This window comes from Coregonus clupeaformis, chromosome 18 (genome assembly GCF_020615455.1).
Source record: "Coregonus clupeaformis isolate EN_2021a chromosome 18, ASM2061545v1, whole genome shotgun sequence".
Classification (NCBI taxonomy): domain Eukaryota; kingdom Metazoa; phylum Chordata; class Actinopteri; order Salmoniformes; family Salmonidae; genus Coregonus; species Coregonus clupeaformis.
In genome coordinates this window covers 43,372,376-43,384,601 of record NC_059209.1, presented here as the reverse complement: position 1 = coordinate 43,384,601, position 12,226 = coordinate 43,372,376, and the positions used below count along the sequence as shown (strand labels likewise).

At 51.8% G+C, this 12,226-nt stretch overlaps 1 protein-coding gene across 6 annotated transcripts in view; it reads left to right on the top strand.

Annotated features, from left to right (window-relative positions):
- Positions 1-12,226, top strand: part of kank1a (KN motif and ankyrin repeat domains 1a) — a 219,656-nt gene that overhangs the window by 178,967 nt on the left and 28,463 nt on the right. For all 6 annotated transcript variants that reach the window (XM_045226875.1, XM_045226876.1, XM_045226874.1 and 3 more), the window contains one exon: positions 5,263-5,409. In XM_045226875.1, the coding sequence (XP_045082810.1) occupies positions 5,263-5,409 (147 nt within the window). The remainder of the gene's footprint in view (positions 1-5,262; positions 5,410-12,226) is intronic.

Below are 12,226 nucleotides of genomic sequence, written 5' to 3'. Positions count from 1 at the left end.
AGGCCGTGGTGAAAACAGTTGGGTCCACATCCTGGACCTACAGGCCGTGGTGAAAACAGTTGGGTCCGCAACCTGGACCTACAGGCCGTGGTGAAAACAGTTGGGTCCGCAACCTGGACCTACAGGCCGTGGTGAAAACAGTTGGGTCCGCATCCTGGACCTACAGGCCGTGGTGAAAACAGTTGGGTCCACATCCTGGACCTACAGGCCGTGGTGAAAACAGTTGGGTCCGCAACCTGGACCTACAGGCCGTGGTGAAAACAGTTGGGTCCGCAACCTGGACCTACAGGCCGTGGTGAAAACAGTTGGGTCCGGCAACCTGGACCTACAGGCCGTGGTGAAAACAGTTGGGTCCGCATCCTGGACCTACAGGCCGTGGTGAAAACAGTTGGGTCCGCAACCTGGACCTACAGGCCGTGGTGAAAACAGTTGGGTCCGCAACCTGGACCTACAGGCCGTGGTGAAAACAGTTGGGTCCGCAACCTGGACCTACAGGCCGTGGTGAAAACAGTTGGGTCCGCAACCTGGACCTACAGGCCGTGGTGAAAACAGTTGGGTCCGCATCCTGGACCTACAGGCCGTGGTGAAAACAGTTGGGTCCGCAACCTGGACCTACAGGCCGTGGTGAAAACAGTTGGGTCCGCATCCTGGACCTACAGGCCGTGGTGAAAACAGTTGGGTCCGCAACCTGGACCTACAGGCCGTGGTGAAAACAGTTGGGTCCGCATCCTGGACCTACAGGCCGTGGTGAAAACAGTTGGGTCCGCAACCTGGACCTACAGGCCGTGGTGAAAACAGTTGGGTCCGCAACCTGGACCTACAGGCCGTGGTGAAAACAGTTGGGTCCGCATCCTGGACCTACAGGCCGTGGTGAAAACAGTTGGGTCCGCAACCTGGACCTACAGGCCGTGGTGAAAACAGTTGGGTCCGCAACCTGGACCTACAGGCCGTGGTGAAAACAGTTGGGTCCGCAACCTGGACCTACAGGCCGTGGTGAAAACAGTTGGGTCCGCATCCTGGACCTACAGGCCGTGGTGAAAACAGTTGGGTCCGCAACCTGGACCTACAGGCCGTGGTGAAAACAGTTGGGTCCGCATCCTGGACCTACAGGCCGTGGTGAAAACAGTTGGGTCCGCAACCTGGACCTACAGGCCGTGGTGAAAACAGTTGGGTCCGCATCCTGGACCTACAGGCCGTGGTGAAAACAGTTGGGTCCGCAACCTGGACCTACAGGCCGTGGTGAAAACAGTTGGGTCCGCAACCTGGACCTACAGGCCGTGGTGAAAACAGTTGGGTCCGCATCCTGGACCTACAGGCCGTGGTGAAAACAGTTGGGTCCGCAACCTGGACCTACAGGCCGTGGTGAAAACAGTTGGGTCCGCAACCTGGACCTACAGGCCGTGGTGAAAACAGTTGGGTCCGCAACCTGGACCTACAGGCCGTGGTGAAAACAGTTGGGTCCGCAACCTGAACCTACAGGCCGTGGTGAAAACAGTTGGGTCCGCAACCTGGACCTACAGGCCGTGGTGAAAACAGTTGGGTCCGCAACCTGGACCTACAGGCCGTGGTGAAAACAGTTGGGTCCGCAACCTGGACCTACAGGCCGTGGTGAAAACAGTTGGGTCCGCAACCTGGACCTACAGGCCGTGGTGAAAACAGTTGGGTCCGCAACCTGGACCTACAGGCCGTGGTGAAAACAGTTGGGTCCGCAACCTGGACCTACAGGCCGTGGTGAAAACAGTTGGGTCCGCAACCTGGACCTACAGGCCGTGGTGAAAACAGTTGGGTCCGCAACCTGGACCTACAGGCCGTGGTGAAAACAGTTGGGTCCGCAACCTGGACCTACAGGCCGTGGTGAAAACAGTTGGGTCCGCAACCTGGACCTACAGGCCGTGGTGAAAACATTTGGGTCCGCGATCCTGGACCTACAGGCCGTGGTGAAAACAGTTGGGTCCGCAACCTGGACCTACAGGCCGTGGTGAAAACAGTTGGGTCCGCAACCTGGACCTACAGGCCGTGGTGAAAACAGTTGGGTCCGCAACCTGGACCTACAGGCCGTGGTGAAAACAGTTGGGTCCGCAACCTGGACCTACAGGCCGTGGTGAAAACAGTTGGGTCCGCAACCTGGACCTACAGGCCGTGGTGAAAACAGTTGGGTCCGCAACCTGGACCTACAGGCCGTGGTGAAAAGGCAGTCGCATACTGTTGCCTCTACGTAGTGAAAAGAGAGAGATAAGCACAGACAGAGATTATCTCTTAGAGAGAGATAAGCACAGACAGAGATTCTCTCTTAGAGAGAGATAAGCACAGACAGATATTCTCTCTTAGAGAGAGATAAGCACAGACAGAGATTCTCTCTTAGAGAGAGAGAAGCAGCAAGGAGGACTACAGGAGACCAGGAGTCTCTCAAGTTTGATTTCATTTAATTTACCTTGATTATTGCAGCCTATTTGTGTAGGCTATAAGACACACAGTTCAAACATCATTCGAACATCTCATTCCAAAATCATGGGCATTAATATGGAGTTGGTCCCCCCTTTGCTGCTATAACAGCCTCCACTCTTCCTGGAAGGCTTTCCACTAGATGTTGGAACATTGCTGCAGGGACTTGCTTCCATTCAGACACAAGAGCATTAGTGAGGTCGGGACCTGATGTTGGGCGATTAGGCCTGGCTCGCAGTCAGCGTTCCAATTCATCCTAAAGGTGTTTGATGGGGTCGAGGTCAGGGCTCTTTGCAGGCCAGTCAAGTTCTTCCACACCGACCTCGACAAACCATTTCTGTATGGACCTCACTTTGTGCACGGGGGCATTGTCATGCTAAAACAGGAAAGGGCCTTCCCCAAACTGTTGCCACAAAGTTGGAAGCACAGAATCATCTAGAATGTCATTGTATGCTGTAGCGTTAAGATTTCCCTTCACTGGAACTAAGGAGCCCGAACCATGAAAAACAGCCCCAGACCATTATTCCTCCTCCACCAAACTTTACAGTTGGCACTATGCATTGGGGCAGGTAGCGTTCTCCTGGCATCCGCCTAACCCGGATTCGTCCGTCGGACTACCATAAGGTAAAACGTGATTAATCACTCCAGGGAACGGATTTCCACTGCTCCAGAGTGCAATGGAGGTGAGCTTTACACCACTCCAGCCGACGCTTGGCATTGCGCATGGTGATCTTAGGCTTGTGTGCAGCTGCTCGGCCATGGAAACCCATTTCATGAAGCTCCCGACGAACAGTTATTGTGCTGACGTTGCTTCCAGAGGCAGTTTGGGAACGCGCTTCAGCACTCGGCGGTCCCGTACTGTGAGCTTGTGTGGCCTACCACTTCGCGGCTGAGCCGTTGTTGCTCCTAGACGTTTCCACTTCACAATAACAGCACTTACAGTTGACCGGGGCAGCTCTAGCAGGGCAGATATTTGACGAACTGACTTGTTGGAAAGGTGGCATCCTATGACGGTGCCACGTTGAAAGTCACTGAGCTCTTCAGTACAGGCCATTCTACTGCCAATGTTTGTCTATGGAGATCGCATGGCTGTGTGCTCGATTTTATACCTGTCAGCAACGGGTGTGGCTGGAAAAAAAAGGGCTGTCCACATACTTTTTTATATAGTGTACAAGCCAAACAAGCTACTGCCATGTGTTCTGGGGTATGTTGACACTATTGGATCAGTGATGGATCTGTGCTATGTAGTACCTTTCATCAGTCAGTATCCGCAGTGTTTCTGAGCCCAGAACCAGGACTCAATGGGCACTTGTTGTTTCTGTCTGAAGCTACAACTGATTTATGTAACGCTGGAATGGTAGCCTGGTAGCCATGTGCTGGGCATTCATGTCTAGAAGCTACTTGGTACCACTTGGGTGTGTGTTTCTGGAAGCTTCTTGGTACCACTTGGGTGTGTGTTTCTGGAAGCTTCTTGGTACCACTTGGGTGTGTGTTTCTGGAAGCTTCTTGGTACCACTTGGGTGTGTGTTTCTGGAAGCTTCTTGGTACCACTTGGGTGTGTGTTTCTAGAAGCTTCTTGGTACCACTTGGGTGTGTGTTTCTGGAAGCTTCTTGGTACCACTTGGGTGTGTGTTTCTAGAAGCTTCTTGGTACCACTTGGGTGTGTGGTAGTGTGTGGGTGTCTCCCGAGTGGGTGTCTCCCGAGTGGGTGTGGGTGTGTGGGTGTCTCCCGAGTGGCGCAGTGGTCTAAGGCACTGCATCGCAGTGCTAGCTGTGCCACTAGAGATCCTGGTTCGAATCCAGGCTCTGTCGTAGCCGGCCGCGACCGGGAGACGACGCTGGGCAATTGGCCCAGCGTCGTCCAGGGTAGGGGAGGGAATGGCCGGCAGGGGATGTAGCTCAGTTGGTAGAGCATGGCGTTTGCAACGCCAGGGTTGTGGGTTCAATAAAATAATGTATGTGCTAACTGTAAGTCGCTCTGGATAAGAGCGTCTGCTAAATGACTAAAATGTAAATGTAAATGTAAATGGTAGAAGTGTAGTGCATGTCTCATAATCAGCCCACTTCTCCCTAGTGCTTGTTCACCTCGCTGCTTATAGACTCAGCTGATGGTGAATTCTAGAAGCAGGACATTCCAGTGTTAGTTGTTCAGAGGATGCTGAAGCCAAGTCTCTAACTGCTTCCAGGTCAGTAGCCACATAGAACCAGACAGATGGTCTCTGGAAGCAGATCAGAGAAATGAACTAGTCAGGTGTTCTACTCCTTAAAGACGGACTCCTGTTTTAGTGTTGTACTCTTTAACTGCCTCCTCTGAACACTTTTAAAAACAGACTCCTGTTTTAGTATTTCAGTGTTGTCCTCAGCTATTTCAAATTTTCATGTGTCCCCTTCTGTCTATATCTGTCCTCTTCCTGTGTCCCCTTCTGTCTATATCTGTCCTCTTCCTGTGTCCCCTTCTGTCTATATCTGTCCTCTTCCTGTGTCCCCTTCTGTCTATATATGTCCTCTTCCTGTGTCCCCTTCTGTCTATATCTGTCCTCTTCCTGTGTCCCCTTGTCTATATCTGTCCTCTTTCTGTGTCCCCTTCTGTCTATATCTGTCCTCTTCCTGTGTCCCCTTCTGTCTATATATGTCCTCTTCCTGTGTCCCCTTCTGTCTATATATGTCCTCTTCCTGTGTCCCCTTCTGTCTATATCTGTCCTCTTCCTGTGTCCCCTTGTCTATATCTGTCCTCTTTCTGTGTCCCCTTCTGTCTATATCTGTCCTCTTCCTGTGTCCACTTCTGCATCTGAATCCTCCCCTCTTCTGTGATTGGTCCAGATCGGTGTCAGTTGCAGGTGTCCAGTGAAGTCATCCAGAGTTCAGAGGTCAGCCAGACGGAGATAGTGTCACATGACCCCAAGGCCCCGCCCAGCCCGGCCACGCTGAAGCATCGCATGGACCAGCAGATGTCCAGCGCCCTGAACGGTATGGAACTACTACCAATCTGGCAACACACAGAACTACTACCAATCTGGCAACACACAGAACTACTACCAATCTGACAACCAATAGAATTACTACCAATCTGGCAACACACAGAACTACTACTAATCTGGCAACACACAGAACTACTACCAATCTGGCAACACACAGAACTACTACCAATCTGGCAACACACAGAACTACTACCAATCTGGCAACACACAGAACTACTACCAATCTGGCAACACACAGAACTACTACTAATCTGGCAACACACAGAACTACTACTAATCTGGCAACACACAGAACTACTTCCAATCTGGCAACACACAGAACTACTACTAATCTGGCAACACACAGAACTACTACTAATCTGGCAACACACAGAACTACTTCCAATCTGGCAACACACAGAACTACTTCCAATCTGGCAACACACAGAACTACTTCCAATCTGGCAACACACTCTTACACACAATACATTCCTCCTGCACGATACCGTGCCACGGCTGGACTGGCCCCCAATCTGGCAACGCTTCTCAGGCCCAGAACTACGGTGGGCCCTACTACTGAAAACAACCCAGGAGTTGCTAAAATAGCTAAACACACACAGTGGAAAGCGCCAACAGCCCACAACCCCCCTTGTTTTGTGAGGTGTGTGCGGTGGTTGTGTGTCTGTCTATAGAACATGTAACACACAAACCCCCCCCCCCAGGTTGCTAGGTAACTCTCCTCTGGAGCTGGTACCACCTGTCATAATACAGGAAGCATGCTGAGGGCTCTGACACCATCCAACACAACACACTTCCCCCCTGAAGCAGAGAAGGAGGCCCCTCCATCAGTCCTGGCAGTGTCTGAGAGGAGAGGGCTGAGGTCTGGTGGTATTTGGCTCAGAGAGCTCTCAGCCGTCCTGGCAGTGTCTGCCGTGTTTTCCTCCACAGAGCTGAGAGGAGAGGGCTGAGGTCTGGTGGTGTTTGGCTCAGAGAGCTCTCAGCCGTCCTGGCAGTTTCTGCCGTGTTTTCCTCCACAGAGCTGAGAGGAGAGGGCTGAGGTCTGGTGGTATTTGGCTCAGAGAGCTCTCAGCCGTCCTGGCAGTGTCTGCCGTGTTTTCCTCCACAGAGCTGAGAGGAGAGGGCTGAGGTCTGGTGGTGTTTGGCTCAGAGAGCTCTCAGCCGTCCTGGCAGTGTCTGCCGTGTTTTCCTCCACAGAGCTGAGAGGAGAGGGCTGAGGTCTGGTGGTATTTGGCTCAGAGAGCTCTCAGCCGTCCTGGCAGTGTCTGCCGTGTTTTCCTCCACAGAGCTGAGAGGAGAGGGCTGAGGTCTGGTGGTATTTGGCTCAGAGAGCTCTCAGCCGTCCTGGCAGTGTCTGCCGTGTTTTCCTCCACAGAGCTGAGAGGAGAGGGCTGAGGTCTGGTGGTATTTGGCTCAGAGAGCTCTCAGCCGTCCTGGCAGTGTCTGCCGTGTTTTCCTCCACAGAGCTGAGAGGAGAGGGCTGAGGTCTGGTGGTGTTTGGCTCAGAGAGCTCTCAGCCGTCCTGGCAGTGTCTGCCGTGTTTTCCTCCACAGAGCTGAGAGGAGAGGGCTGAGGTCTGGTGGTATTTGGCTCAGAGAGCTCTCAGCCAGGCCTGTATTTATAATGGCTGGAGCTTTAGGACTTGTTACCCTGCCACACAGACGCAGGGGGTTACGTCCCAAAGGGAAACCCTATTCCCTATGTAGTGCACTACGTTTGACCAGGGCCCACAGGGCTCTATATAGGGAACAGGGTCCCATTTGGGATACAGAAACAGAATAATGGCTTTGGGAAAAACTGCTATAAAACACTCCTTCCTTTCTGTCTCCCTGTAGTCGTTTAGACCTAGTAGTTCACAGCCTTCTAACCAAGTCTACTGACAACAAGCGACTGAGGCTTTTCTGCAGTCGTTAGTTAGACAGAGCTGAAGGGACGGTTAAAGACATAGCCATGCTAATCTACATGTTGAATATTCAGCATGTTGCGGCTTTAAAGGAACTGCCATCTTCAAACAGACAAGCTGACAATAATATCTCCTTTCTCCTGAAATCTGCCCTCATCCAGTACTTTCCACAAATCTAAAAGCTTTGGATTCAAATCAAATCAAACTTTATTTGTCACATGCTTGGTAAACAACAGGTGTAGAGTAACAGTGAAATGCTTCCTGACGGGCCCTTCCCAACAGAGAGAGAGTAATCAACAGGTGTAGAGTAACAGTGAAATGCTTCCTGACGGGCCCTTCCCAACAGAGAGAGAGTAATCAACAGGTGTAGAGTAACAGTGAAATGCTTCCTGACGGGCCCTTCCCAACAGAGAGAGAGTAATCAACAGGTGTAGAGTAACAGTGAAATGCTTCCTGACGGGCCCTTCCCAACAGAGAGAGAGTAATCAACAGGTGTAGAGTAACAGTGAAATGCTTCCTGACGGGCCCTTCCCAACAGAGAGAGAGTAATCAACAGGTGTAGAGTAACAGTGAAATGCTTCCTGACGGGCCCTTCCCAACAGAGAGAGAGTAATCAACAGGTGTAGAGTAACAGTGAAATGCTTCCTGACGGGCCCTTCCCAACAATGCAGAGAGAGAAATAGTAACACAAGGGATAAATCCACAATGAGTAACGATAACTTGGCTATTTACACGGGGTACCAGTACTGAGTCAATGTGCAGGGGTACGAGGTAGATATGTATACATATGCTGTAGGTAGGGATAAAGTGACTAAGACTCCAACAGGATATACACTACCGGTCAAAAGTTTGGACACACCTACTCATTAAAGGGTTTTCCTTTATTTTTACTATTTTCTACATTGTAGAATAATAGTGAAGACATCAAAACTATGAAATAACACACATGGAATCATGTAGTAACCAAAAAAGCGTTAAATAAATCAAAATATATTTTATATCTGAGATTCTTCAAATAGCCACCCTTTTCCTTGATGACAGCTCTGCACACTCTTGGCATTCTCTCAACCAGCTTCATGAGGTAGTCACCTGGAATGCATTTCAATTAACAGGTGTGCCTTCTTTAAAGTTAATTTGTGGAATTTCTTTCCTTCTTAATGCGTTTGAGTCAATCAGTTGTGTTGTGACAAGGTAGGGGGGGGGGGTATACAGAAGATAGCCCTATTTGGTAAAAGACCAAGTCCATATTATGGCAAGAACAGCTCAAATAAGCAAAGAGAAACGACAGTCCATCATTACTTTAAGACATGAAGGTCAGTCAATACAGAAAGTTTCAAGAACTTTTAAAGTTTCTTCAAGTGCAGTCGCAAAAACCATCAAGCGCTATGATGAAACTGGCTCTCATGAGGACCGCCACAGGAATGGAAGACCCAGAGTTACCTCTGCTGCAGAGGATAAGTTCATTAGAGTTACCAGCCTCAGAAATTGCAGCCCAAATAAATGCTCCCCAGAATTCATTCTCTCTACTATTATTCTGACATTTCACATTCTTAAAATAAAGTGGTGATCCTAACTGACCTAAAACAGGGAAGTTTTACTAGGATTAAATGTCAGGAATTGTGAAAAACTGAGTTTAAATGTATTTGGATAAGGTGTATGTAAACTTCCGACTTCAACTGTATATAGAGGAAGAGAAGCTTAGGCCTAACCCCAGAGAGAGAGAGATATGCCAGTGGCATGCTACGACACCGACATGCATTTCTTAATGTCAGATGGCTACTGGGTCTGCTATACAGATACAGACATACAGAAGGAGGGTAAACAATCTGAATATTGTGTATAAAGACAAGCAACCAGAGAAAGACCACACTACCCTCCCTGTGCCCCTAAAAAGACCACACTACCCTCCCTGTGCCCCTAAAAAGACCACACAACCCTCCCTGTGCCCCCCAAAAGACCACACTACCCTCCCTGTGCCCCTAAAAAGACCACACAACCCTCCCTGTGCCCCCAAAAAGACCACACTACCCTCCCTGTGCCCCCAAAAAGACCACACTACCCTCCCTGTGCCCCTAAAAAGACCACACAACCCTCCCTGTGCCCCTAAAAAGACCACACTACCCTCCCTGTGCCCCCCAAAAAGACCACACTACCCTCCCTGTGCCCCTAAAAAGACCACACTACTCTCCCTGTGCCCCTAAAAAGACCACACTACCCTCCCTGTGCCCCTAAAAAGACCACACTACCCTCCCTGTGCCCCTAAAAAGACCACACTACCCTCCCTGTGCCCCCAAAAAGACCACACTACCCTCCCTGTGCCCCCAAAAAGACCACACTACCCTCCCTGTGCCCCCAAAAAGACCACACTACCCTCCCTGTGCCCCCAAAAACACCACACTACCCTCCCTGTGCCCCCAAAAAGACCACACTACCCTCCCTGTGCCCCCAAAAAGACCACACAACCCTCCCTGTGCCCCCAAAAAGACCACACAACTCTCCCTGTGCCCCCCAAAAAGACCACACAACCCTCCCTGTGCCCCCCAGAAAGACCACACTACCCTCCCTGTGCCCCCAGAAAGACCACACTACCCTCCCTGTGCCCCCAGAAAGACCACACTACCCTCCCTGTGCCCCCAGAAAGACCACACAACTCTGCCTGTGCCCCCAAAAAGACCACACTACCCTCCCTGTGCCCCTAAAAAGACCACACAACCCTCCCTGTGCCCCCCAAAAGACCACACTACCCTCCCTGTGCCCCTAAAAAGACCACACTACCCTCCCTGTGCCCCTAAAAAGACCACACAACCCTCCCTGTGCCCCCCAAAAGACCACACTACCCTCCCTGTGCCCCTAAAAAGACCACACAACCCTCCCTGTGCCCCCAAAAAGACCACACTACATTTACATTTACATTTTAGTCATTTAGCAGACGCTCTTATCCAGAGCGACTTACAGGAGCAATTAGGGTTAAGTGCCTTGCTCAAGGGCACATTTACGTCATTTAGCAGACGCTCTTATCCAGAGCGACTCACAAATTGGTGCGTTCACCCTATAGCCAGTGGGATAACCACTTTACAATTTGGGGGGGGGGTAGAAGGAATACTTTATCCTATCCCAGGTATTCCTTAAAGAGGTGGGGTTTCAAATGTCTCCGGAAGGTGGTGAGTGACTCCGCTGTCCTGGCGTCGTGAGGGAGCTTGTTCCACCATTGGGGTGCCAGAGCAGCGAACAGTTTTGACTGGGCTGAGCGGGAGCTATGCTTCCGCAGAGGAAGGGAGCCAGCAGGCCAGAGGTGGATGAACGCAATGCCCTCGTTTGGGTGTAGGGACTGATCAGAGCCTGAAGGTACAGAGGTGCCGTTCCCCTCACTGCTCCATAGGCAAGCACCATGGTCTTGTAGCGGATGCAAGCTTCAACTGGAAGCCAGTGGAGTGTGCGGAGGAGGGGGGTGACGTGAGAGAACTTGGGAAGGTTGAACACCAGACGGGCTGCGGCATTCTGGATGAGTTGTAGGGGTTTAATGGCACAGGCAGGGAGGCCAGCCAACAGCGAGTTGCAGTAGTCCAGACGGGAGATGACAAGTGCCTGGACCAGGACCTGCGCCGCTTCCTGTGTAAGGCAGGGTCGCACTCTCCGAATGTTGTAGAGCATGAACCTGCAGGAGCGGGTCACCGCCTTGATGTTGGCGGAGAACGACAGGGTGTTGTCCAGGGTCACGCCTAGGCTCTTCGCACTCTGGGAGGAGGACACAGCGGAGTTGTCAACCGTGATGGCGAGATCATGGAACGGGCAGTCCTTCCCACTACCCTCCCTGTGCCCCCAAAAAGACCACACTACCCTCCCTGTGCCCCTAAAAAGACCACACAACCCTCCCTGTGCCCCTAAAAAGACCACACTACCCTCCCTGTGCCCCCAAAAAGACCACACTACCCTCCCTGTGCCCCTAAAAAGACCACACTACTCTCCCTGTGCCCCTAAAAAGACCACACTACCCTCCCTGTGCCCCTAAAAAGACCACACTACCCTCCCTGTGCCCCTAAAAAGACCACACTACCCTCCCTGTGCCCCCCAAAAAGACCACACTACCCTCCCTGTGCCCCCCAAAAAGACCACACTACCCTCCCTGTGCCCCCAAAAACACCACACTACCCTCCCTGTGCCCCCAAAAACACCACACTACCCTCCCTGTGCCCCCCAAAAAGACCACACTACCCTCCCTGTGCCCCCAAAAAGACCACACTACCCTCCCTGTGCCCCCCAAAAAGACCACACAAACTCTCCCTGTGCCCCCAAAAAGACCACACAACCCTCCCTGTGCCCCCAGAAAGACCACACTACCCTCCCTGTGCCCCCAGAAAGACCACACTACCCTCCCTGTGCCCCCAGAAAGACCACACTACCCTCCCTGTGCCCCCAAAAAGACCACACTACCCTCCCTGTGCCCCCAAAAAGACCACACAACTCTCCCTGTGCCCCCAAAAAGACCACACAACCCTCCCTGTGCCCCCAGAAAGACCACACTACCCTCCCTGTGCCCCCAGAAAGACCACACTACCCTCCCTGTGCCCCCAGAAAGACCACACTACCCTCCCTGTGCCCCCCAAAAAGACCACACAACCCTCCCTGTGCCCCCAGAAAGACCACACAACCCTCCTTGTGCCCCCAAAAAGACCACACTACCCTCCCTGTGCCCCCAAAAAGACCACACTACCCTCCCGGTGCCCCCAAAAAGACAACACAACTCTCCCTGTGCCCCCAAAAAGACCACACAACTCTCCCTGTGGCCCCAAAACGACCACACTACCCTCCCTGTGCCCCCAGAAAGACCACACTACCCTCCCTGTGCCCCCGAAAAGACCACACAACCCTCCCTGTGCCCCCAAAAAGACCACACTACCCTCCATGT